General features: G+C 64.4%; 1 protein-coding gene across 21 annotated transcripts in view; it reads left to right on the forward strand.

Annotated features, from left to right (window-relative positions):
- The window catches only part of PCBP3 (poly(rC) binding protein 3), a 248,518-nt gene extending 226,545 nt beyond the window's left edge, over positions 1–21,973 (forward strand). For 7 of the 21 annotated variants that reach the window (XM_038581674.1, XM_038581673.1, XM_038581682.1 and 4 more), the window contains 7 exons: positions 1,019–1,162; positions 4,028–4,069; positions 12,512–12,590; positions 13,266–13,325; positions 15,736–15,788; positions 20,205–20,374; positions 21,229–21,969. In XM_038581674.1, coding sequence (XP_038437602.1) covers positions 1,019–1,162; positions 4,028–4,069; positions 12,512–12,590; positions 13,266–13,325; positions 15,736–15,788; positions 20,205–20,374; positions 21,229–21,265 — 585 coding nt within the window. In that variant the 3' untranslated portion in view covers positions 21,266–21,969. Of the gene's footprint in view, positions 1–1,018; positions 1,163–4,027; positions 4,070–12,511; positions 12,591–13,265; positions 13,326–15,735; positions 15,789–20,204; positions 20,375–21,228 lie in introns of those variants that run through there. The other 14 variants (XM_038581686.1, XM_038581690.1, XM_038581687.1 and 11 more) reach the window with 12 other exon arrangements.
- The last annotated feature ends 3,747 nt before the right edge of the window (positions 21,974–25,720 follow it).

Raw genomic sequence — 25,720 nt, forward strand, 5'->3', positions numbered from 1 at the left:
GGGTCTGCTCTTCTACATGGCCTGCGGCCCCCAGCACAGGCAGGGTCTGGGTCTGCCCGTCTACACGGCCCGCAGCCCCAAGCACGGGAGGATCTGCCCACCTACATGACCTGCAGCCCCCAGCACGGGCAGGGTCTGGATCTGCCCGTCTACACAGCCTGCGGCCCCCAGCATGGGCAGAGTCTGGGTCTGCCCATCTACATGGCCTACGGCCCCCAGCACAGATAGGATCTCCCTGTCAACACAGCCCGCCGCCCCAAGCATGGGAGGATCTGCCCATCTACATGGCCCACAGCCCCCAGCACAGGCAGGGTCTGGATCTGCCCGTCTACACGGCCCACAGCACCCAGTATGGGCAGGATCTGCCTGTCTACATGGCCTGCGGCCCCCAGCACAGATAGGATCTTCCTGTCTACACTGCCCACAGCCCCCAGCACAGGCAGAATCTGCCCATCTACACGTCCCGCAGCCCCCAGCATGGGCAGGATCTCCCTGTCTACACGGCCCACAGCCCCAGCATGGGTGGGCCTGGGTCTGCCCGTCTACACAGCCTGTGGCACCCAGCGTGGGCAGGATCTGCCTGTCTACATGGCCTGCGGCCCCCAGCACAGACAGGGTCTGGGTCTGCCCGTCCACATGGCCCACAGCCCCCAGCACAGACAGGGTCTGCCCGTCTACACAGCCTGCAGCCCCCAGCACGGGCAGGGTCAGCCCATCTACACAGCCCGCAGCCCCCAGCACGGGCAGGGTCTTGGCCTCTCTCCCCGCCTTGTCAGGACCTGGCAGGGCACCCCGCGGGGTTGGTGGCAGCCTGGAGGAGAGAGGCGGCCCCAGGAGGGTCCCCATGGCGTGCCCTCCTGCTGCGGGGTGTCCCCACCGTCCGGGGCCGCCGCAGCCTGGGGTCAGGGCGGGGCGGGCGGCAGCGCGGGGGCGGGCTCGGGAAGGAGGCCCCCTCACCAGGCCCTGGCCTGCGAAGCTGCTCTAATGCTCTCTCTCCCTCTCCTGTCCCTTTTCCTAGTCCCCACCGAAAGGTGCCACCATCCCCTACCGCCCAAAGCCCGCCTCCACCCCTGTCATTTTTGCAGGTGGTCAGGTAAGAGCCGACCCGCTCGCGGCCTCCACTGCCAACCTCAGCCTCTTACTGCAGCCCCCGCCGCTGCCCGTTAGTGCACTCAGGTTTTCTCCCCTGTCACGTGCACGTCTCCCACCCCACCCGCGCTGGATGCAGAGCTCTCCCGGCCCGCGGCCCTGGCGGCTCGGGGCAGGGGCGGGGGGGGAGGGCACCCCGCGGCGCTGGGCCCTGGAAGCGTCCTCCCCCGGGCCCGGGCACAGGAGGACCGCGCCCCTGCCCAGGCCCAGATCTAGCTTAGCGGAGGGGTGGGGCGTGCCCGTGGCCCCGTGGCTCCGTGGCTCCAGGTTGAAGCAGCTGAGCTGCAAGAGCAGGGTCCCTGTTCCCCCTGGAGCACACGCTCCACTGTGCGGGGGTGCCTGGGGACAGGGAAGGGGGGCCCAGCCGGGCGCCCCGCCCTGCCCCAGCCAGCCGGGCCGGGAGCACCTGCTTGCACACCTGCTGCTGTGCCCAGAGCCGCTGGCCCCCTCCCCCCGCCGGCCCGGAGCCTGGGCGGCCAGGCGTCGCCGGGAGATTTGCATCCGAGGCCGGCAGTTAATCAGCGGGGCCTAGAGAGCCGGGGAGAGGGGCGGGGCACGCCTCCCCGCGAGGGCCCACCCGCCATCGGGCACCCGTGCCACACACCCCGGGGTCACGACAGCGGGGGTGGAGGGCCCCGGACGACGCCCGGCCGGTGGTGCCTGGAGGAGCTCTGCGTCCAGCTGGCGGTGACGTGTGTCTCTGTTGGAGGGAGAGTGAAGACGGGGAATTTTCGGAGGTGACCCGGGTCGGGCGGAAACGGTCATGATTTTTTCATTGACAAAGTCAGATAAAAATCTGTCTGCATTTTAAAGGAATCTTATCAGATCCTCCAAACGCACACGTTAGACGAGGGGCAGAGACCCCCACGAGCAGCATGTGGGCAGCTCCCCACAGGGAGTACGTGGGCGCTGCCCCAGGGCCTCCCTCCAGCCCCCCGCCCCCCCGCCGAGGTCTCCCGGCAGCCCTGCCCTTGGGCTGGACCCTTCACGTCGCTGTGCCCTCCCGTCACAGCCCCATGTTGCAGGTCAGAAAGGGCCAGAGGCACCGAGGGGCACCCAGACAGTCCAGTGGCCTGGACCCAGACACGTGAACAAACCCACGGTGGCGCCACGTGGCAAAGCACAGGCCTTCAGCCCAAAGGGAGGCGCCTTAGCACAGTCGGGGGCCCAGGAAGCCATGGGAGCCCAGGGCAGCCAGGCCACCCCCGTCATGGGCACTTGTCCCCAGGCTGTGCTCAGGCCATAGGCACCTGCATCTGTGCCCCTGGGACAGTTGTTCTCGCCAGTGGTCCTTCTCGGCCCTGCGGGGACAGAGGAGCCACGGCACACGCTGAGAAACGGGGCGTGAATGCGATCTGAGCCCGGCCCTGAGAGCCGTGGCCTGCACCTCACTGTGCCGGGACGTGCGCCTCTGGCCCTCCAGGGCCCGGGAGGCCCACCGGCCAGCAGGTGCTCGCCAGGTGCCCGCCAGGGGCATCAGCCCTGCATCACAGGCAGGTCACACGTGGTGACGCTTCGTCCAGACTTTTATACCTTCCCTGTGTCCAGAGAGCCCGGGAGAGGCTCACGCCTCAAGTAGAATTCAGAATTCCCTGGGCAAGAGCGAGCCAGAGACGCCCGGGCAAAGAACTGCCCTGCCGGGAAGTGTGTGCAGCTCACGCGGACGTACGGGCCCCGACCTAACGGGCCTGTGGCGGCGGGCGTGTCCCAGGGCCGTTACAGGTGGTGACACATCGGAGCAGGTGCCTGGTGGCACCTCCGCAAACCGCAGGGCCACGCCGCTACCTCCGTGTGCACAGCTCCCCCCTCACCTGGAGCATCTGATAAGATCCCTCTACCCCTCGGAACACCTCTGGCGACCGTGACGTGCCCGGGGCTCCCCCCGGTGCTCCCTGCAGATCCAAAAGCCATGGTTTGGCCGCACCTTGGCCCCGCCCCTCGGTGTGCGGTCCCCAGACGGGACCCTCGCTGACCTGGGGTTCTCCTCGGGTGCACACGTGGACATGGGGTGGGGGGACGTGCCCCCTCGGGCTGCGGCACAGAGACCCGCGTGGCGGGCCCCTGAGCGCGGCTGCCCGGGGCTGGTGTGGCACGTGCCCCGTCACGGCCCGCGAGGCCTGGCAGCAAGTCTCCAGTCTTCACTCTCCCTTCACACCTGTGGTTCGTGTGTTTCTGGCCGTGAGTTTTGGGAGCATCTCGGCTGGTGGACGGTTGAGGCAGGAGGGGGCGGGCAGGCGGAGGGGGCCCAGGCCCACGCGGGCGCCGCGGCTGGTGGGGCCACCGCCTGGAAGGTGAAGCCGGGGGGACCCCGCTGGCCCCCCGGGAGCCGTCCTTGCGTGTGCAGGTCGGGCCTCCTGTGACGGGGGCACTTTTCTTTCTTCATCTGCTTCGCAGAATTGGTTTTGAGTCACCTTTTAGAGGTCCTTCGGCCTGGTTTTCTTGGGATAAATACTTTGTAAAAAGTTGATGACGAGTCAGAGGGTCAGTAACTAGCGATCCCGGCAGGGGTTTGGTTTTAAGAACCTCGGGGAGTGGGGAGCCGCCTGGCGCTGCCCGCTCCTGCGCTCCTGAGCTCTCGGGGCTGGGGGTGGGCGGCTCCCGGCCCCCGCCTGGCTGTAGCTCCAGCCGCCCGCCCGCCCGTGGGTGCCGCTGAGGCCTGGCGCCAGGACACCCCCCAGTCTACACCTCCCGGTGCCCTGGGGGTTCCGATTTTGTCCTAAGCTACTGGGGGGCAGGCAGAGATGCGTTGTGCGAGGGGACGCTCTGACCTCGGGGCCTTGGGCCTGCTCACGGGAAGCCCCATCCCCGGGGGAGGGCCGCTGGTGGGCGCACGCGGGGCTGGCAGCTTCACGACCTGACCGTGTGTCTCTCTTTCTAGGCCTACACGATCCAGGGACAGTACGCCATCCCCCACCCAGATGTGAGTCTCCACTCTGCCTCCCTCGCCTTCTCTTCTCATTACCGTTACCCACCTGCATGCTGCTGTTACTTGCTACTAATATTAATATTACGCAATAATATTAATACCGTTCTCTCAATGTTCCTGACCTGTGTCGTATCCATATGACCTTGAGTAACCTTTAACCTCTTAGCACTAATTCTACTCGTTTGGAGGACTTGGCCTGTTTTCAAATTGATTTGATCGTTGCTGCACTCTGGGGCTTTCCTCCGCACACAGGGCCTCAGGCGGTGGCTGCAAGGCTGCTCTGCCCGTGGCACCCGCCCGAGCGGCCAGGGACAGGGGTGCCCTACAGCCACCTGAGAAGTTAGATGACACACTGTCAGCCAGGTGCTCTAAGAGATGCGGGAGGGGACGTTTGAACGTCTGGTAAAGCTAGACTTTCCCCCTGGGGAGCCCAAGGTGCAACAGCACCCCGCACCCCCATTCCCAAGGACAAAGCCAACAGAAGGGCCTTGGCTTTCGTCTGAGGGCTGAAGCCACGTGCTCCGCCGTCGGGGCCTGCTCAGCCGCCCTGAGTGCGTCACAGTCTGCGTGGAATCAGGGGTGAGGATGGGGACACCCGGAAATGCACCGTGGGGTGCAGGGGGCGGGGAGACAGTGTGCAGCAGGTACAGGGCAGCAGCCGTGATCCACGGTTGTCTCTCCACAGGGATCTAGATGCGTGTGGGGCTGGGGCCAGGATGCCTGCGTGAGCCGGTTGTGAAGGGCGGGTCTGGGGAGGGAGGAGGGGACAGGGCAAGGCCGGGAGGAACTGGGGATCCGCCTTGGCACTGCTTTCAGCAGGTGCGGCGAGCCTGGTGTGGGGAAGCCCTTCCTTCTCTAAACCATTCTGAACGTCGCCGGACTTCACAGCCTCCCTGTGAAAGCGCTTCCTGCATGTGACCTGAGACTCGCGGGGTGGGGGGGGTGGCGCCAGGCGGGCGGGCGTTGGCATCGTCTGCAAACCCCTGTGCGTTTGAGGTGGGCGAGTGCTGACGTGGCAGTGAGCCGTCCGGGCAGAGCAGGCGAGGGCTTCTGGAAACTCAGCCAGGCTGAGTGAGAATGTGGGGGACGCGGGCCGTCGGTTCAGTACCATCGCGGGGAGACCTCCTGCCCTCGGTGGCTTGTGGGCAGTGCCAGTTCTGTCCACCTGTTCACTCCCATCCCACAGACGGCCCCGAGTGGGGGCAATGGGAGGCCAGGATGCAACTCAGGTGATGGCACAGTCTTTACTTAACGTGGGGCCGGGTGCTCTTGTGCCCCCTGGAAGTGCAGGTACATGTGCAAGGGCAGATTGGAAAACCTGGCTTGTTGGCTTTTTCAAAGCTCAGGAGACACAGTGGTCAGGCCCCTAGTAAAGGGCAGTTGACCCCAGGGCACAGCTCTTAGGTGGGGCCTGAGGTTTCCTGCAGCCCCTGAGCCGACAGAGGAGCATTTCTGGCCTGAAGTCCCAGGTTTGTGGGTGTGCACACCTGTGTGAGGCTGAGGAACTTCAGCCTGGCTGATTGATTTTTATGTTACTTGGTGGTTGTGTCTTCCCGCATGATTTTCTCAGAATCTCTTAAAAGTGGGTAGTTCTGCAGGCTTTTTTCTCAGACCGATCAAACTTCTAAGTGTTGCATAATTGCCTCCTTACGTTTGGTAGAGACCCGAGACACTGGGCTATTCTCATGGAACAGCCCTCTGTGCGGTGTAGACCGGCCCCCGCGGCCGTGCAGCTGCTGGGACTCTATGGTGGGAGCTCAGAGAATGTGTGAAGCCTGCAGGCTCGCGGCGTTGAAGACGGGATGCTCCATCCAGAACAACTGTCTGGTGACATACATGATGATGGCCAGGAAGGCAGCGTTTATCTGAGCTTAGCAGTCAGTAGGGATTGTAAAGGCTTGGTTTCCTAGAACCCAGGTGTCATGCTGGTAGGAAGCGGTACCTTATTTTGTAATAAATACTTGAGTCACGGTGGCTGACACGCCACCAGGACCCTCAAGCAGCCTGTGGGAAAACCGCTTTCGTAGAGCCGAGCACTCCTTCACCTAGAATGAACCTGTAAGTGTTTCGTCCTTGCCTGGTGCTGAAGAGCGTGCTCCAGGTCACCCTCCCTGTGGCCTGGCCAGTGTCCCTGCAGGGTCTCGCCTGCCACTGCCACTCACTCGTTTTGCCCCAGTCCTCCCAGACGTGCCCTGGAGAAGCACTGGGACGCCGGGTGTGGGGAGGACGGCCTCAGCCACAGCCTGACCACCTGGTCCACTGAGTTCAGATGTGGTGGAGGAGGCAGCAGGGACTCAGATGCCGGACTGCCTACCCCCCCCCACTCCCCAGCCCCCCCAGGACCTGTGGGACCCCAGGAACAGACATGCGGTCACACGGGAGGGAGGGAAGAGTCAACCTCAAGCCGCCCCCCATGTGTGATGCTTCTCTGCCACTCGTCAGGGTATCCAAGTCCCTCCTGTAAGCCCCCCTCACCCAAGGGGCCCCAAAAGCTAGCCGAAACCCAGCCTCGCATGGGAGGTGACAACTAAGGGTTTGCGACCTCTGCCTCCCACCTGGGCCTGGCACTGACTGCGGGGTGGCGATCGGGACAGCCCCCCAGTTTCACACACAAGGGAGTGGTGGCTTCAAAAGCTCACCACCAGAGCTGAAGAGCCCCGGTGGTGCCCAGCGTCCAGGAGTCCAGGCAGTATGTTCCTCAGAGTAAGCAGTGGAGACGGCAACATGGGAGTCACAAGTGAGAGACATCGGTGGGAAGATGCACGTTATTAGGTCCTCTGTGGGCAATGTTTCCTAGATGTCTGCTCGCATTTCGCTGTGGCTGTGGAACCAACTCCCCGAGGGCTGCCGCTCACCTCCTCCAGAACCCATGGGGAGGGTGCAGAGGCTCCCACACCTTGCGGTGGGAACCCCGGGGAGAGGAGCCAGCACACTGAGCCCACCGGCTGTTGGGCTGCACCTCTGCCCTGCTCTTCCCTCCAGGACCTGCAGCTCGGAGTGGTGGGGAGGCACCCACACACCCGGCCCTGACCCCCGGGGTGGGAAAGCAGGAGGCCCGCCCACTCGTGTCTCCCTGCCCCCACTGCGGGTGAACACAGCCAGCCCCCTCTCCTGCTGAGCCTCTGGGTGCCTGGCTTCCTCGCCCCAGCCCGCCCCTCCTCAGAGGCAAAATCTATGTTTTCATCCCATCGGAGCCCCAAGAGGTCATCACACAGAGTGACGGAAGATTCTAGAAGATAAGCACTGAGCATTTCTCAGAATCAATAAAAGAAGCCAATCCTCACATTGAGGAATCCAAACAAACCCCAAACAAGATAAATACAAAGAAACCCACTTTCTGTTTATCAAAGTAAAACCACACAACATCAGGACCAAAAGTAAACCTCTCTAAAGTTGTCAGAAAAGGAAGGTTACAGAGGAGCAAGAGAGAAAGCGAGGGGACATCGCATCAGCCGCCCCGGGAGCCAGAAGGTGGTGTCACGACACAGAAAGTAATGGTCAACCCAGGCTTCTGTTTTAAGAAGATCTTCCAAGGACCCACATCCAAGGATTTGCAGGCAGACAGTGGTGGCCACCGGGCCTGTATGGGTGCCCCTGGCCCTTCAGGAGGACAGTGATTGCGGAGGGAAGCCTGGAGACGAGGGACGAGGGGCTTGTTTCATTAACACAGGAATAGGCCAGGAACTACCGATGGTTGTGACGACGCTAAAATGTGAACGTGTCGGTAAAGGAAAGCAAAAATTGTCTGTAAAATCAAGGCCGTCTGACCTGTGGGATTAACATAACAACAAATGGACAAAAACAGGAGATGTAGGGGATCCCTGGGTGGCTCAGTGGTTTGGCGCCTGCCTTTGGCCCAGGGTGTGATCCTGGAGTCCAGGGATCAAATCCCGCATCAGGCTCCCAGCATGGAGCCTGCTTCTCCCTCTGCCTGTGTCTCTGCCTCTCTCTCTCTCTCTCTCTATCATGAATGAATGAGTGAATGAATGAATGAATGAATGAATAAATAAATAAATAAATAAATCTTAAAAAAAAAAAACAAAACAGGAGATGTATGCTTCAGTGGGCCAAGGGGGTCTGAGCTTCCTGGAGGCCAGGGTGCCATCCCAGAAGAGGCGGATATGGAGTTTAGACCTTGAATGTGCGCGTTAAGACGTCAGAGTGACCACTGATGGGTAACAGCTTACTTACATGACTGCCACCAGGTGCAGAGGGGCCAGGGGCAGGGGAGACTGGTCTGTCCAGGTCCCTCCTCCTGTAACACGCCTATCCCGTCAGGACAGTCACAGGTGCAAAACAAAATAAAGTGGCAGAAATTAGTCCCTTATACATGTAATTGTGATCAAAGTAAAACCAGTGTTCCAGTTAAAAAAGGGCTGTCTGACTAAAAAAGAAAAAAAAACAGCCAAAAAAAAAAAATTAAGGGGCAGCCCTGGTGGCGCAGCAGTTTAGTGCTGCCTACAGCCCAGGGCGTGATCCTGGAGACCCTGGATCGAGTCCCACATCAGGCTCCCTGTATGACGCCTGCTTCTCCCTCTGCCTGTGTCTCTGCCTCTCTCTCTCTCTCTCTCTGTCTCTATGAATAAATACAAAATCCAAAAGAAAAAAAAATCAGTCTTTCAAAAAAAAATTAGATTTTTAGACAAATAGCAAAACGGGAGAAAAACTCTAGCATTTTTTTATCCCAAGAGACACACCTAAAGAATAAGGACCCAGAAATATTGAAAGGATAGAAAAAGCTCTCATGGAAAAATACTAACTGAAAGAAACCCCTGTAACTTGGCAAATTCTTCTTATATCCATGTCAAATCAACCAAAAAAAAAAAAGAGAGAGAGAAAAGAAACCTTACCTATCAACATTAACGTTGGGGGGTTGGGGGGGGAGCAACAGGACTTTAAAGCCAAGTCTAAAAAAATAAAAATAAAAAAAATAATAAAGCCAAGTCTATGTTTCATGGTTTACGTCTCGATAAAGGCTCAGTTCCCCCAGAAGACACAAATTCAACGCTTGTATGCACCTGGAGCCTATCTGCAAGTTCATGTAGAGAAAAGGTAGCAAACCGTGAAGGGAATTTGACAGACGTAGGGAGCCTGCACCGAGCTCTGCTGTGACTGGTGTGGATGGAACACATTTCTACACGACGTTGAAGTCCATACTGGAGGCGTCTACACAACTGGATCGCACATCACGCCATCGAGAACACCCACGTGTCCCACACTGGAATCCCACGGGCTGTACTCTCTTACTGCAAAGCAGTTAATTACTGACATCAATAATTAAAAGATGAACTCTTTAAAAAAACAAAACTTGTTTTTATTGAAAGTTAAAGAAGATACGGACACCTGGGTGGCTCAGTCAGGTGAGTGACTCAGGTCATGACCTCAGGGTCGTGAGATCGAGCCCCGCAGAGGGCTGAGATTCTCTCTCTCCGCTCCTCCTCCTCCTCCACACGTGCTCGCTCGCTCTCTCTCAAATAAATAAACCTTTAAAAAAAAAAAAAGTTGAAGAAGACCAAAAGATGAAAAAAAGGGGAGGGGGACATACCAATTTCATGGATAGGAACTTGAAATATCTGTAAATGGTCATCCACGTGGGAACAAAGACCCGAACACTTGTCACACAAGACAGGAAAACAGCACCTTTCAAGGAAAATAGAGAAGATCCCTCTGTTCTCAGGTCCAGGAAGGGTTTTGTAAGGAAGACAGTGAGCACAAACCACCAAGAAAATAGTAACGAACTGGACTCCATTAAAGTTTAAAAATCATCTTTTCTCTAAAGACACCAAAGGAGAGTGGGGACAAGATCTTTTCAGCACAGACAACTGAAAGAGGATTAGCATCCAAAATATAAAAGGGGTTTTTGTGAGTGAGCGGAAGTGAACCCAGGAGAGAAATGGGCGGAGACAGAAGCGTCTCACGGGAGGGGAAGGCGTGAGCACAGCCAATGCCACACGGTGGCCCGTTCCTCACGCTGGCCCGTGCGCAGTGCGCCCGCCTCGTGGTACCTCCATGCTTGTGCACCTGCGACGGTAGGTGCATTTGTCTGCATTTAGCGTCTGTCTGTCTGCCCCAACCCAACATCCAGTGGAAGAGCTAAGGGGCAGGGAGCCGCCCGTCTCACGACACCCTCCCCTGCGGCCCCTCCCGCCATGTGCAGGCGCTTGTGAGTGCCCGACGGCTGATGGTTTAAGGGCAGAAATAGCTCAAAAAAGCAGGAGTCCTCTTAGCACTTCTCGTGCTCCTCCCTTAAGACACGTAGAGATTGCATCCCAAGGAGGAGAAGCGCCGGACAAAATAGGGACGGAGCCAAGACCAGAGGGAGGCCAGCTGACATCCGTCACCGGGCTTCCCCTCTGGCCACCCGCCCCCCGGACTGATGTCAATCCAGGCGCCAGCGTGTGCCCATCCAGTCTCCCCAAGACGTCCCTGCCTCCACGGTGCCTGGGTGGAGGGAGCGTGGCCATTTCGTCGTAAGCAGCAGCCAGTGCGTGGCAGTAGGAGGGCGGGCGTAGGGCCTGCGGGCGGCGACTCCAGCACAAGTGCACGGCCGCGGGGAGCCTTCCTCTTGTGTGCCTGTGACGCACGTGGCCGTGGGCTCTGGAGCAGGCCCCCCGCATGCACCCCATCCCCCTACCTGCCAGGGAGGCGATGGACAGACCAGGGGAGCACCCGAGGTCGCGGAGCTGTGGACAGGTGCGTGGGGAGGCCGCAGGCTGCTCACGATGGTGGTTGTCCCCAGCCGAGGTGGACAACACTTCGTGGCCAGCCGTTTGCCCACGTGACCCCACAGATCAGGACAGGGGCCTGTGGCACCAGACGAGCGCACCTCCACGAGGCCGGTCAGTGCTGGCGCTGCCCCAGGCCAGGTCCGCCGCCAGGGCCCGGCTCTCCCCGCTGTCCTGAGCGACACGCAGCTGTGCGCCTGGGCCTCGGGACGGACGGGAGAGGACCTGCCCTCGGGAGGAGCACAGAGCAGCGGGGCCAGGGCTGCCGGGGCCGTGCAGGTGCCCTGGGCAAAGGGCTGGAGCCCGCAGGGGGTGGCCACACAGCAGGCCGCCCCCCGTGTGAGCACCGTGATGGTCCCCCCGCCCGACAGCCCTGAGCCCCCCTGGCCGTCTCCGGAAGCGGGCTTCCTCCTCCATCCTGGGAACCTTGTAACCTTAGCCTCGCTTCCAGCCCCGCCGCGCGTGGGTTCAGAGCGCAGCCCGCCAGGTGTCCTGACGTGTGCCTGCTACGCACGCGGCCCCTGGGGCTCCTGGTCCCGTCCAGCTGGGCACGGGGTCAGGGGACCAGGTCTGTGCGCTCGGGCCCCCGGCAGCACCTCAGCCACAGACAGTGCCACCCACTCCTCGTCCCCCGTGCCCCGGGTACCTTAGGGTATTTGCCACAGCTGCACCCACAGGGCAGGCCGGCGGGCGGCGCGTCCGTGTCTGTGTTTGCGTGGGGCTGCGTTGCTGACAGCCAGGACCTCCCGCTGCCCTGCTGCTCCGAGGCGCGTCTGAGAAGCCCCCCGAGTGTCTCGGGCACGGTCGCCGCCTCCCTGACACACCCGCATCGCAGCAGGGACGCCAGCTCCCCTCTGAGTGTGCCCTCCCTCCAGGCGGGAGTCCAGGGCTCGGGGTGGGTGGGCCGTCGGGAGGGCGTCAGCAGCTACGCGCGTCCCAGGGTGTGCGGTGCAGGCCCGGCCGTGAGCTAGGCCTGAGGACTCCCGGCTGAGCGTCCAGCTCGTAGCCCTCGGTTCCCAAAATAGGGCCACTTACTTTTACTTTCTGTTCTTTCGGGTTTCTCCTTAAGAGGCCAGGGTGAGCGCCTGGGTGGCTCAGGCGATGGAGCGCGTGACTCCCGACCTCCGCTCAGGTCGTGATCTCAGGGCGGTCCACGCTGGACGTGGAGCCTGGTTAAGAAAAGGAAAAGAAGTGAGGCCCAAATAGCAACGGAAGAAAGCTCCGGGGCTGGGGGTCAAGGGGACAGAGTGACCCAGTGGGCACGGAGGACGCAGGTGAGCCGACTCCAGCAGCCCTGGCTGCCTCTTGGAGGCGCTGCTGGCTGCGCGGGGTCCAGGGCTGGGGCGGGGCCGGGTCACCGGCGCAAGCTCTCTGCGGGGACCGTGACCTTCCAGCCCCTGGGGCCGGCGGGCCCTGCTCGGGGGCTCTCAGAGCCTCCTCAGGGAGCCCAGGGGCCCACGTGCAGCCCGGGGGTCGTGGCCGCCAGGTGTGTGCGAGCCGCCAGCGAGCCGGGCAGAGGAAAGGACCTGGGTGCGCGCCCGCCCAGCGGCCCATTGGTGTCCCAGGCCAAGTCCTTGCGTCCGCTGCGTCTGCCATGTGTCCGCATGGCCCCCCTCTATTTGTACAACGTTCTGTTACTGCCGTTTTAATTTGGTGTGACTTGTGCTCGATGACAATAATCTTCTTAGCTCTCGTGTCCCTCCTACCCCAGCAGTTGACCAAGCTCCACCAGCTGGCCATGCAGCAAACCCCCTTTCCTCCCCTCGGACAGACCAACCCCGCTTTCCCCGGTACGTACCCAGCTGCCCTTTCTGACCTCCTCTCTTCTCACCTGGGGACTCTTTCTGAACTGTCATTATTCGGGGCGGCGAGCAGCGCAGGTACAGTTCTAGCTGTGGACGCCAAGGATGCAGTGTAGACACGCAGCGGCGTGCACGCCGCAGAGGGCCGGGCGGGAGCTCTGCGTGCGTGTGTCTCCCGCGGGAGGCTGGTCGCCTCCCTCTGGCCTTGTGGCCCAGGGACCTCCGCTGCCCACGGGCATCCCGGGGCGCCCGGCTGAGCGCATCCACTTGGCCACAGCCCTGAAGCCTGTTGTCCCCAGGAGCCGAGCTCCGACAAGCGGACGGGGACGCCTTTGTGCAGGAGGCCGTGCACGGCCCAGGAGTGACACCTGCCCGGGACGGCCGCCGGCCCTGCCCCGGGGAGAACTGAGCTGCGCCAGCCCCCGCCCAGGGCGCGGTGGCCCCCGGCACCCCACGTGGCCCCGGGGTGGGGGAGGGCCTTAGGGCGGCGGTGTCTCCCTGGCAATGGCAGGGCATTGCCGCGGCAGCCGTGCAGGTGACCGCTCGCTGGACGCATGGGTCAGCCGTGCATGCGCCAGTCAGATTTTGAGCTTCCCTAGTTGAAGTGACCTTGCTTATCTCCTTGAGGGCAAACATTAAATCTGTCTCTTCTTTGCTCTCCAGGAGAAAAGCTGCCTTTACACTCCTCCGAAGAAGCTCAAAATCTGATGGGCCAGTCGTCAGGTAAAACGAAGCTCGCTGAGCGAGAGAGCGCAGGCCCAGGAGGCCGGGCACCCGCCCCTGCTGCCCCTGCTCGGGCTCGGGGTCACCGGCCGGGCGGGAGGAGGGGTGCGGAGGCCCGACTGCCTGTGCGCGGGGACGTGAGCGCCTCAGTGAGGGGTGGCGGGGGCGGCGGTGCTGTCGGGACGGAGCCCGAGCGCCGGCGCCACGTCCGCACGCACACCTCGCAGCCTCTGCGTCCGTGAGCGGGTCTGCCCCGGGCGCCGTGGGGTGCAGGTCGCAGCCCCGAAGGCCCCGTGCGCGGGGTGGGCCAGCGTCTGCTGTGGGCAGCACGCACGTGGGGCCGCGGTACAGGAGGTGCCGTGTGCTTCGCAGGAAGGGATTTCCCAGGAAGCGCGGCACACGCTCAGGGGCAGGGCACCCGGCCGGGTTGGTCCCCACCGGCTGGTCACAGTCAACCCCGGGGCTGGGGCAGGGCAGGCGCAGGTCTGCAGAGCCCGGGACGCCACGTGTTTGGGGAGTGACGCCACTTGAGAGCTCGTGGAGGGGCGGAGCGGGTTCCACCCCGGTCGGCCAGGGCAGGGGTAGGTGTCCAGCTGCAGGGGAGGGCGGTGGGCAGTGCTTCCACCGTCAGGGCCTCGCTGTGCGCCCCAGGCTCCCGCTCCGATGCTCCGTGCGCCCCCGAAGGGCCCCATTTCAGTGCAGCCTTTGATCAAGCGAATGCAGAGCGTAAAGAATGAAAAGACAAGACGTTCTGATTATGGAAATGGGTGTCAACCCTTATGACGGCCACAGCCGGTGGTGGTGACAACACGTGTGCCCGTCAGCCCTCCGCACCTTATCGGTGATTTTTTACGATTACCCGGGGCTGGTGGGACCAAGGGCCTGGCTTGCCCGGGACGCAGCCCCCGCCCCGCCAGCCGCCCACCGACCCTGCCATGGCTCCCGCAGCACCTCCGTGGGCCTCACGGACGCGGGACATGTGTGCACATGGCCTCTTTAAGGCGTCCCTGGGATGACTTCCCGCCCCGGGGGACCCACAGGGAGAGCACGGGGCACACACACACAGACGTGTCCCGCGGTGGCCGCAGGTGGAGTAGGATGCGTGGTTCCCGGGACAGCGTCACTGATGCTCCCAAAGCAGGTGGGGCTCGCGGGCCGAGGCTGGAGTCCCGCCCGATGTGTGCGGCATCCGCGGCTGGTGACGGGGGCTCCCCGCCGGGGACGTGGTCCTCAGGTGCAGGGGCGCCAGCGGGAAGCAGCTGCGCCCCCGACCCAGCACGTCGCGCTCAGTTCCCTCTTGAAAAGAAGCCTCGTACTTTCCTCCGTGGGTCGGAGTACACCGAGGCGAGCGGACACGACGCTCGGCCTCCGCCCTCCCGAGGCAGGCTGCCGAGGTCCTGACGGGACCCACGCAGGACCGAGGACCTCTCCTCCGAGGTCACTCTCTGCGGAATGCGTATAGACGGTCGGACAACCAGATAGCTGCACCGAAAACGTCTCAATGGGAACAAGATAAAGGACAGAAACTCCGGGTGTGGTTGCGCGAAAGGAAACGACAGTTCAGGACGGAGGGGTTCGCCCAGCACTTGCCCCTGACGCCCCCAGCACGGCGGGGCCCGGTGGGGACGCTCCCGGCAGAGGCTGACGACCGCGGCGCGTCTGCTGCTGGGGACACAAGTGCGGGAGGAAGACGCAGGGAGAGGGGAGGAAGGGTGGGCGTCCGACTGCGTCTCCCCAGGCCTCTGGGCCTGCGCACAGTGGGCCGAGGGCCAAGGCAGAGGCGGGAACCAGGAGGGGGACAGGAGGGGGCTCGGGCTCCGGAACGTTCTGACGGTACGAGCCAGACTGCGACGGTGGTCCCGTGGGTGGGGGCTGCAGGGTCGGGGCTGTGGGGCCTGCAGGGAGGACGGCGTGTCCGCTGCGGGTGGACGAGGAGTCGCGAGGGCCAGGGCAAGGGAGCCCGGATCTGTCGCCCCCGTTGGTAGATCTCGCCCCGCGAGAGGCGGTCTGTGCTCAGAGGGGACACCGTAGACCTGGGAGCTGGGGGCCTGGCGGCCGGGGAGGCCTGTGTCCGCACCGAGCGGGAGCGCGCGGCCTCCCCGCAGGACAGCGCCGTGGGGCCAGGCCGCGGAGCGCGTGGTGTGGGGCCCCCAGGGCCTGGAGGGCGCCCGAGCCGTGCCCGGCTGCTCAGGAGTGGGATCCCCACGCGCCCAAAGGGAAAGCGCAGAACATCTGCTACATCTGCTGGGTTCTGTGTCCTGGCTGTGAGGGGAGCGGGGACGCCAGACCTCGTGTGGTCTGACACCGAGAGCGCACAGGGCGTGTTGCCCCTCGGTGGGCCGCGTGGGTGGGCGCCGGGCGCCGTGTGCACAGCCTGCTGCCGCCTGACCTTGTCCCCTTCTGTACCCAGGTCTGGACGCCAGCCCCCCGGCCAGCACTCACGAGCTCACCATTCCCAACGATGTGAGTATGCCCGAGCCTTCACCCTCCCCAGCCTCACCCTGACCCCCAGCCCTGAGCCCCGGCCCCAGCCCCCAGCCCTGACCCACCAGCCCCAACCCCCAGCCCGACCCCTACTCCTGACCTCCAGCCCTGACCCCCCAGCCCCGGCTCCTCACCCCTGATACCCAACCCCAGCCCCTCACCCCTGACCCCGAGCCATGACCCCTCAGCCCCAACCCCCAGCCCCGACCCCTCACCCCTGACATCCAGCCCTGACCCCCCAGCCCCGACCCCTCACCCTGACCCCCCCAGGCCCGACCCCCAGCCCCGACCCCTCACCCTGACCCCCCAGCCCTGACCCCCAGCCCCAACCCCTTACCGTGACCTCCAGCCCAGCCCCTTACCCTGATCCCTCACCCTGACCCCCCCAGTCCCAACCCCCAGCCCGGCCCCTCACCCCTGACCCCCAACCCCAGCCCCTTGCCCCTGACCCACCAGCCCCGACCCCTCACCCCTGACCCCTGACCCCCAGTCCCTATCCCTCACCCCTGACGCCTCACCCTTACCCCTCTCCCCTGACCCTCAAGCCCCACCCCTCGCCCCTGACAAGCTCTAACTTCTCATCTGTGACCCCTAATCCTCCAGCCCTGATCCTGCAGCCCTGACCCCTCACCCTGACCCCCCAGGCCCAATCCCTCAGCCCTGACACCCCAGACCTGATCCCTCACCCCTGACCTACAAACCCAACCCCTCACCCCTGACCCCAGCCCAAAACCCCAGCCCTGACCCCTCACCCCTAAACCCTCACCCCTGATGCCCCAGCCCAGACCCATCACCCCTGACCCCCAAGCCCAACCCCTCACCCTGACCCCCTGCCCGACCCCTCAACCCCTGATCCACCAGCCCTAATCCCCAGCCCTGACCCCCAGCCCCAACCCCTCACCCATCACCCCTCATCCCGGACTTGCCAGCCCTGACCCTCACCCCTCACCTCTTACCTGCCAGCCCCAAAACCCCAGTCCTTACCCCCAGGCCCCAACCCCTCAGCCCTAATCCCCCAGCCCTGACCCCTCACCCCTAACCTGCCAGCCCGGAGCCCTGACGTGCCAGCCCCCAAACCCCAGTCCTTACCCCCAGGTGCCAACTCCTCAGCCCTGACCCCCAGACCCTACCCACCTGGGCCCCCTCCTCTCCCTGCCCACGGTCGGGTACAGTGGCCCTGAGAAGCACGTGATGTCACAGTCCTGGGACACTCGGCAGGAGAGGAGCCAGGGGACCTCAGGGTTCATCAGCAGGCAGGTGCCGAGCTGGCTGGGAAGGCTGCCCCCCCGCCCCCCGCTGGCCCCTGAAGAGCAGGTGGGGTCTGCTGAGCAGGATGCCACGCGCTTGCGGGACGCCCGTGCCCGGAGCCCACATCCAATCCTGCCCAGGGCCCACCCAGCTCGCGGCCTCACGGGCCACCCTGCCCAGGCTCAGCCCCACCCGCCCCGTACCCCGAGCGCACGGACTCCCGCTGGAGCCCAAGTCAGCGGGGTGGGTGGGGGCCGTGTCCAGGGGCAGCTGCTCGCGCCGGGAGGCCGGGACGTCCCGGCCCAGCCTCTTCCTGGACAGGCACAGGCTTGTGGCTGCGGGGCGGTGGCCGTCCTGTGCGCACAGATGAGCAGGAGGGCAGGGGGCGGGCATGGGGCCCCTGGTGCCAGCTGCAGGGAATGTGCTCCTGCGTCTCTACGGGAGACGGTTCTGCTCTTGGGAGCTCCCGACACCGTCCCCCACGTCACGATCTTGGTGGGCACACCTCGCCCGTGGGAAAGGCGGGGCCACGCCCTGCCCGGGCCCCCCCGACCAAAACCGCTTCCCTGATGCCGGGCCTGCCTCCCGAACGTGGGATGAGCCCGGAGAGGATGAGGCTCGTCTGGAGAGTGAGCAGCAGGCCTGCTCCGTGCCCTGGGGCACACGGTGCCACCTTGCACGCCGACCGCCCTGCCAGGCCGCCCCCAGGGCCGTGCGCCCCTCAGGAGGCTGCCCCAAGGATCCCCGGGCTCCGAGCTGGCGCTTCTTGCGGGGAGGACTTGGTGACAGCACGGCAGGGGGCTTTCTCGTACTCACCTGGCCCCAGGGGAGGCGTGTGTGCATCAGACGTGCATCTGCCACGACACCCGTCTGTGTCCCCGGTCAAAGCTGTGCTAAGGGAAGTCTTGTTCACACCTGTGTCGCCAGCGTAGGGCCTTCTGGACGACAGGGTGCATGTGGGAACCCAAACCACGCGTAAGTTCCGCAGCACAGCCCCCTGCGGGCGTGGCGACGGGGACCCAGGCCGGGTCAGGGCCGGCAGCGTGTGTGGGCAGCCTCGGGTGGCATTCCTCGGCTCCCCTGGCCGTGGGTTCTGTGGCTGATGTCACGGTCCCTGTGTCTGCGGCTGCCCCACACTTGGCCCCGGCCCTGGTCCCAACCCCAGAACCACCCAGAGATCTCAGGGCTCCCATAGGCGGCTCCAGGACGAGAGCGGGATAGGTGTGTCCCCACATCCTCTGGGGTGCAGCTGTGAATCCGGCCAGGAGGGGCCACGGCTCTAGAAAGTGTCTCTGTGACTTTCCTCGGGCTCCCCGTGGACGCCCGCAGGGTGAGAGGGGAGAGCTGGGTGACCGCGGGTCCCCCTGCGGTCAGGAGACCGGTGAGGCCAGGTGCAGGCGCCTCCATGCCCATGCCTGCAGGGCAGGGCTGGGGGGGCATGACCTCCGTGCCCGCCGGGTCAGAGAGGGAGAGCGTGGACACCCGCCAGCCTTCCTCAGACAGGTTCCCCGGAGGAGACACGAGCCGCTTCTGCCTGAGGCTCTCAGCCGTGACCACTCAGCCAACAGTACTTGCACCAAAGGGGAAGGTTCTGGAAGGGACATTGGGCTGCCAGTGGCCAAGGAAGTGTGAGGATCCTCCGGAGGGCTGGCATCCTCGGGGGGCTCAGCCGGCCCCACTTCCCCCTGCCGTGCCTGGCGCGTGGGAGGGCAGCCGTCCAGGGTTCTCCGCGGCTGGAGGACAAGTCAAGGATGCAGGCGGGGACCGTAGCAGTCTCCCTCACTGACCTCGGGGCCAGGCCCAAGGATTGGAGGGGCCGGGGGGGCGGGGCCTCGGAGATGGGGCGGGGCCTACGAGCTGGGATGAGGGCGGGGCCTGGGAGGTAGGGCGGGGCCTAGGAGTGGGGGGCGGGGCCTGGGGATGGGACGGGGCCTAGGAGATGGGGTGAGGGCGGGGCCTGGGGATGGGGCGGGGCCTAGGAGTGGGGGCGGGGCCTGGGGATGGGGTGGGGCCTAGGACATGGATGAGGGCAGGGCCTAGGAGATGGGGTGGGGGCGGGGCCTGGGAGATGGGGTGAGGGCGGGGCCTGGGAGATGGGGTGGGGGCGGGGATGGGGCGGGGCCTGGGACATGGAGGAGGGCGTGGCCTAGGAGATGGGGGCGGGGCCTAGGGGGTGGGGCGGGGGCGGGGCCTAGGAGATGGAGTGGGGGCGGGGCCTGGGAGATGGGGTGAGGGCGGGGCCTAGGGGTGGGGCGGGGCCTAGGAGGGCAGGTCCTGGGGATTGGGGGCGGGGCTTAGGTTTGGCGGGGCCAGGGAGATGGGGTGGGGTCTAGGAGGTGGGGGCAGAGTTTAAGAGGGGGGCGGGGCCTGGGAGGTGGGCGGGGCCTGGGGTGGGGCGGGCCCAGGAGATGCTGGTGGGAGGTGGAGGCAGCTGGGGTAGCCCAGAAGTGGAGGTCACCCGAAGGCCGAGCTGCCCCCGCGTGGGTCCAGAGGCATCTGTAAACGGGCTTCCTTCCTGCCACCGCCGCTCGTGGCCCCAGCACCGCCGTGTAACACCGGCCGCGTGGACAGAGGGTGGACACAGGTGCTGGGAGCGAGCTTCCCCGCAACCCGGCCTGCTCCGTGCCCGGCTGTCCCCACACAGCTCAGCCGGCCGTGCCCCTGCCCCCCTGGAGCCCTGGCTCCTGTCCTTCTGGCTGCTTGGTTCTTGACCGCCCACTCCGCCCGATGGCCCAGAGCAGCCGGGGGTCACACGGTGGGAAGGGAAGGGAACGTCTGACATGTCCTCAGAATTTCACCCAAGTTCATCAGAAGACAGGGTTTTGGGCGGCAGAGAGCTTTAACAAACTCTGGCTTCACACGAACACTCCTTCCTGGGGATGCAGCCACCTGCTCCCCGTCTCCCAGGTCCCCAAGGGAGCCCAGGCGAGGTGACGCGGCCGGTGCCTTCCCCTTTGGGACTGGTCAGGACTCATTGCAGAGCCCGGGCGTCTGCAGCCTCACCCCCCGCAGGAAAGCCTCCTGGGAGGGCAGAGCTTGGGGTGGGGTGCACACCAGGGCTGCTCTGTGCCCCTCCCGGGCCTCCCCAGGCTCTCCGCTTGGGGTGGGGAGCCCCTCTCTGAGGAAGTCCTCCATCCTTCCTTCTAGCTAATAGGCTGCATAATTGGACGCCAAGGGACCAAAATCAATGAAATTCGACAGATGTCTGGAGCTCAGATCAAAATCGCCAATGCCACAGAAGGGTCATCGGAGCGCCAGATCACCATCACGGGGACCCCAGCCAACATCAGCCTCGCCCAGTACCTCATCAACGCCAGGTGCGTGCCCCCAGGGCCCCGTCCTTCATGCACTGGTTGAGCAAGACGCTCAGAGGGACTGGCTAGCCATGGCGGGGGCCCAGACCAGGCCCGTCCTCTCCAGAGGCTTCGCTCCGGGCTAGGTGTGGGAGTGGGATGTGATGGACTCGGTCTCCACGCAGACTGGGGGCCCCGCACCCCCTCTGCACGTTCACACCTGACCTTTCACCCTGGAGAGTCTGGTTCCTGGAGAGTCTGGTTCCCGGAGAGCTGTGGCACCTCGGCCCGGGCCTGCAGTCAGCCTCGCACTTGGGTAACTGGGTCGCGTAGTTTCAGGGAGCACGTTACTGGGCCACCCTGCCCTCACGTGCCCCGTGGTTGAAAGACGCCGCCCCCACCACCCTGAGCCCTGCAGAGCCGCAGACCTCGGAACCGAGTGAGGGTCAGAGGTTACGTCTAGGGCCCGGTGACGTCCTGCAGCTTCCCCAGCCAGGGACGTGTTGGAGAACACAGTGTGACCACACCTGGGGTCAGACCCTCCTCTTTAACTCAGAATATCGAGTCAGGCCCCGGGGAGGCGCCTCCACTCCACCCCGTGGGCCACGCGAGGCCGGCCCCTCCCGAAGCAGCTGCTGCAGAATCGGTCGTGGGCCTCTGCGTGCCCAGGTGGTTATTGTCAGGCCCCTGATGCGGTGACAGGGACCCGGTCCCTGGTGGGGCCTCCTCCCTCCGCCCCGCCGTGGTCTCCAGCTCTCGGCCGTGCATCTCACAGCCAAGAGGGAGGCGACGCTGAGACGGGGGGGCCCCGCCTCGCTTCTGCTCCCGTTTTACCAGAACACTGTGACCTGTCTCCCCTGTGCCTCTGTGTCTTGCAGGCTGACGTCTGAGGTCACCGGGATGGGTGCGCTCTAATCTGCTGACGGCCTCCGCTCCGTGAACCCTCACCTCCACCCGCTCGCACACTCTGTACAGACCGCCCACCCGCCCTTCGTCACAAATATAAATAGAGGTTTTCTTTACTAACGAGAGTTATCTATGCCATAGACATACACGCACCGACAAGGCGGCTCTATATTAGATCTGTGTCAGCTCCAGGCTCTGTCCCTGACACCTCTCGGAATTAATTTATGCTCGTGTGTTCATGCATTGGCATGCAGTGTTAATTCTTTTAAATGCTTCGGGGGCACTCCCATCTGTGACATTTTAGAAGTACCGTCCTGTAGTGTCAGTGTACCTGTTTAAGAATTGGTTTGACCTTTTGACAGCACCTCCCACAAGCCGTCTGTCCTAGACCGCCTAGAACTGTGGCTGCTTTGAGCGGGTCCGCTCCCACCCAGCGCCCCTGCCGACCCCGCTCCCCGAAGCCTCTGTTCGCTCAATCCACGTGTCCGCACAGGTCTGCGTGGGGGGCAGGACGCGCCTGTCCTTCTGGTCCAGGGGGGAGAACAGAGGACAGGGTCCTGGGCCAAGGTGCAGGCGAGGTGGGCGCTGGGGTCCTGAGGTCACCGAGCTGTCGCGTGCGGGGATGCGACGTGGGCCTGCAGGCATCTCCAGCGTGGCGGGCCAGGAAGCGCCTCTGCACCACGTTGGAGTTCAATAAATGTTGTGCGCTGCCCCTCACTGGCTCTGGCTCCTGTCTCTGCCCCCGGCACCAGTGGCCCGTGCACACACGCGCACACGCACACGCACGCGCACGCCCTCCGGTGGCCTCCTGCCCAGAGGAGCGGGTTCTTTCTCACACAGGTTGGGATCTCGTCCCCTCCCCTTTTTAAATTTAAGTCTGACTTGCAAGGTCCTTCCAGTGCTGCTTTTGTAAAACTACAAGGACAAATATGAAAACGCTGCCTCTGATTAGAACTCAGCCCTCGCACCACTACCGTGTGTGCCCAGCTGGGGCGTGTGCGTGCTGCACCAGCTCCCCGTGCGGCGTGCAGGCGTGCCCACCTCTGCTGCCCCTGAGGGCCCTCTGTGCCTCGGCTGGGCACTGAGCTCTGGGTGGGACACGGCCCCAACCGTGCCTCGCCCCCCCACAGGGCAAACCCGAAAGGGCCGGGGCCCCGGGCACACATCCAGGAGCCCAGGCTGGCTCTCGGCCAGGGGCCTGCCCCGTCTGCCCGGTGTGGCCAGGCCGCCCGGCCCAGGGTGGTGCTCAGGGCCCAGATGCTGGCGGGGATGTGGGGGTGCAGGGCAGTGGGTGGCCAGTGGACGGGTTGGATAAGCGTCTCAGAAAGCAAACGATGCCGCGGAAGTAGGACAGAGCCATGGTGGGGAGGGCGTCGGAGTGGGGTGTTCCGGGCAGGCAAGGTGAGGCATTCTGGAAAGGCGGGCAGGTGGGGGGCAGGAGCCTGTGCAGGTAAAACGGGGGGACGAGTGGGGCTGGCTGAGGGCAGAAGGCCGCGGGGACTGGCGGGAGGTGGCACCCGGGCAGGGAGCGCCGTGTTCTGGAAGGCTCCTGAGGCAGAACTAAGGCTTCCTAAGCGGCCGAAGGGGCCGAGGAGGGTCCAGGCGGGCAGGACGGCGTCGGCCAGGCTTGGGAAGGTCACTCGCCCTCCGTGGGCGACAGGGCTGCGCAGGGCAGGAGGGTCCCACGGGGCGTGCGGGGGGATGGGGACCTGGGCCCGACCTGCTGCTCCCGGGCCCGGCCCAGGCCGCCCTCCTGGTCTCTCCTGGAACACGGCCTGGGGCAGAGCTGGGGGTAAGGGGCTCCCGGCGCCGGCCCCCCCACCCGGCCTGCCCGCTGTGAGCAGGGGAACCGAGGCTTCAAGAGCCGGGGCGGGCACCTGGGGGCGCGGAGCCTGCGGCGGACAGGCCGGCCAGTGGCTGCAAGGGGCACCCCTGCGCCCCTCAGCTCGCGTTCAGGGTGGGAGCCGGGGCCCAGCAGCCCCAGGGACTGCGCTCCCTTGCACACCCCATGCGATCACTCCCGCGTGGCCTCGACGCCCGCCTGTGAGCAAACTTGGGGGTGGGTTCACCCCAAGAAGTGGGGTCTGGCTGGCGGCCCCAAGGTTCGCAGCTGTGGCCCCTGCGGCCCAGGTGGGTGATGGGCGGGAAGGCGCTTGGGGTGCTGCCCAGGCAGCCTGCGTCATCGCAGGATCTCGCCCGCCCCAGAAACTTCCAGGCTTCTGGCGGAACAGGGATGCGGTGGGAGGCCTCACCTTGCAGCCCTTCCGGGGCCAGAAAAAAATTCTTAAAACATACAGAAAATCTGAAAAATTTTATGATGAAAACCCTTGAACCATCCACACCAGGCTCACTTTAGTTCTGCATCTGTCTGTGAATCGCTCCCCCCTCCCTCCCTCTCATCACTTGAAAGGACTTTGTAGGCGCCCCCGGGTGGCTCAGTGGGTTAGCGCCACCTTCGGCCCCGGTCATGACCCCGGGGTCCCGGGATCGAGTCCCGCGTGGGCTCCCTGCGTGGAGCCTGCTTCTCCCTCTGCCTGTGTTCTCTGCCTCTCTCTCTGTATCTCTCTCTCTTTGTGCCTCATGAATAAATAAATAAAATCTTAAAAAAAAAGGACTTTGCAGGCACCCCGACAGCCCCCCCGAATGTGAGTGCCACCCCCCTTTTCTCCCCAGGACAAGCCATGCTGACAGCACGGACTTACAGTCACAGCTCAGGAATCTAGACTCACGTGGCCTCCACCGTGAGGCTAACGAAGGCCACCGTCGCCCAGCGGGGTCTCCCGGCCACAGGGTCCTGCCTCCAGCCCCCGACCACATCGCAGAAGGACCCTTCCGGGAGAGCATCACAGGGACAGCTCCCCGCGGGGGTGGGGGGGTCCGTGGAGTCCCCGCAGCCCCGCGACCCGGGAGCCCAGACACGGGCCTCACCCTGATTTCCCACTCCCCCCAAAGGACACTGGTTCCATGCGCCCCGACCGGCCCTGCTGCCCGGGGACCCCGGCCGGCCTTGCTCGGACTCGCCTGTGGATTTTGTGGTGACTTGTCCCGGATCGCAACTCTCCGCTTTTCCTGAATTTGCCCATTTTGCAGGTAAAAGGCCTGACAGACAGTTTTACGTCTGAGGTAGACGTCGCCTGCCTGCACCGGGCCCCCCGGTTGCACATGGGTCGCAGGGCCACAGGGCGAGGCCGGACAGGAGGCGCGTCCTCCACTCCCGCCGCCTGGGCTCCTGGGCTCCCGGGCTCCCGGCGTCTGCGCTGCGCCCGTCGGCTGCGTCCTGGGCATGAGGCCCGCGCCCGTGGCCCCCGGGTCCCCGCATCCTCCCCCCCAGTTCCCGGGCCACGGGGCCACATGCAGAGCCACACACGCGGGGACGGGCGGCTGTCACTCGCGTGGCCCCAGCGAGACCCTGCAGCCGGGGGTCCGCGTCCTAGGCGACCGTGGCATCGACGCCCACGGCCACCGGGCGTTTCCAGCCTCCCTCGTGAGGACCTGGGTTTTCGGGCCGAGCATTGCGGCCCCGGGGTCCGCGAGCTGCCCACGCCGCTGGGCTGGCTGCTACCGCAGTGCATGGGGCAGCCCTGCACGCGCTCCAGGCCGGCGCGTCCTCCGTGGGGAGGAGGCCCTGACAGCGCTTCGCCGCCTGTCAACCGGTGCCGCGTTTACATCTTGATGAGTCTTAACTGTTCGTCGTACATTCTGGATGCAGGTCTCCTTTAAAAAAAAAAAAAAGATTTTGTTTGTATTTATTCCTGAGAGACCCAGAAAGAGGCAGGCTCCCTGTGGGGACCCCACGCAGGACTCGATCCCGGGACCCAGCGTCACGGCCTGAGCCCAGGCAGAGGCTCCGCCGCTGAGCCCCCGGCGCCCTGGACGCAGCTCTCTGGTCGGACCCGGCTCTGCTGCTAGAATTTCCATCTGGTTCTTCTGATGACTTCTTTCCTGGGCCAGCGCCCTCCTGCCCTGACGCCGGCCGGGCTCCCCCCGCCCACTCCGCGTGCTCACCCCCACCTGCCACCTGCCACCTGCCACCTGCCCGCGGCCTTTCAATCCTCGGGGCTCGGCGGCTGCGAGGGACCGGGGCCTCCTGCGAGTGCTGGCGGGCGCTCGGCGGCCCCACGACCACGCTCCGCGCGGGCCCCCCCGGCCTCCAGGCCCTCCCCGAGTCTGCAGCCCGCGTACACCCGGGGCACCGGCCCGGCTCGGCCCTGAGGTCGCCCGGCTCCTGAGCGGACAGGCACCTCGTCACTGCTCCGTAGCCCACGCCTGTGGGCAGAGTCCACACTGTTGGGGTTGGACTTGGGGTTAGGGTTAGGGTTAGGACTAGAATAGGGCTAGGATCAGGGTTAGGGGTGGGGTTGGTGTTGGTGTTGTGGTTGGCTTAGGGTTAGGGTTAGGATGGGGCTAGGATTAGGGTTGGGGTTGGGTTTGGACTTGAGGTTAGGGTTAGTTCTAGGATTGGGC

Source organism: Canis lupus, chromosome 31 (assembly GCF_011100685.1).
Source record: "Canis lupus familiaris isolate Mischka breed German Shepherd chromosome 31, alternate assembly UU_Cfam_GSD_1.0, whole genome shotgun sequence".
NCBI classification, from domain to species: Eukaryota; Metazoa; Chordata; class Mammalia; order Carnivora; family Canidae; genus Canis; species Canis lupus.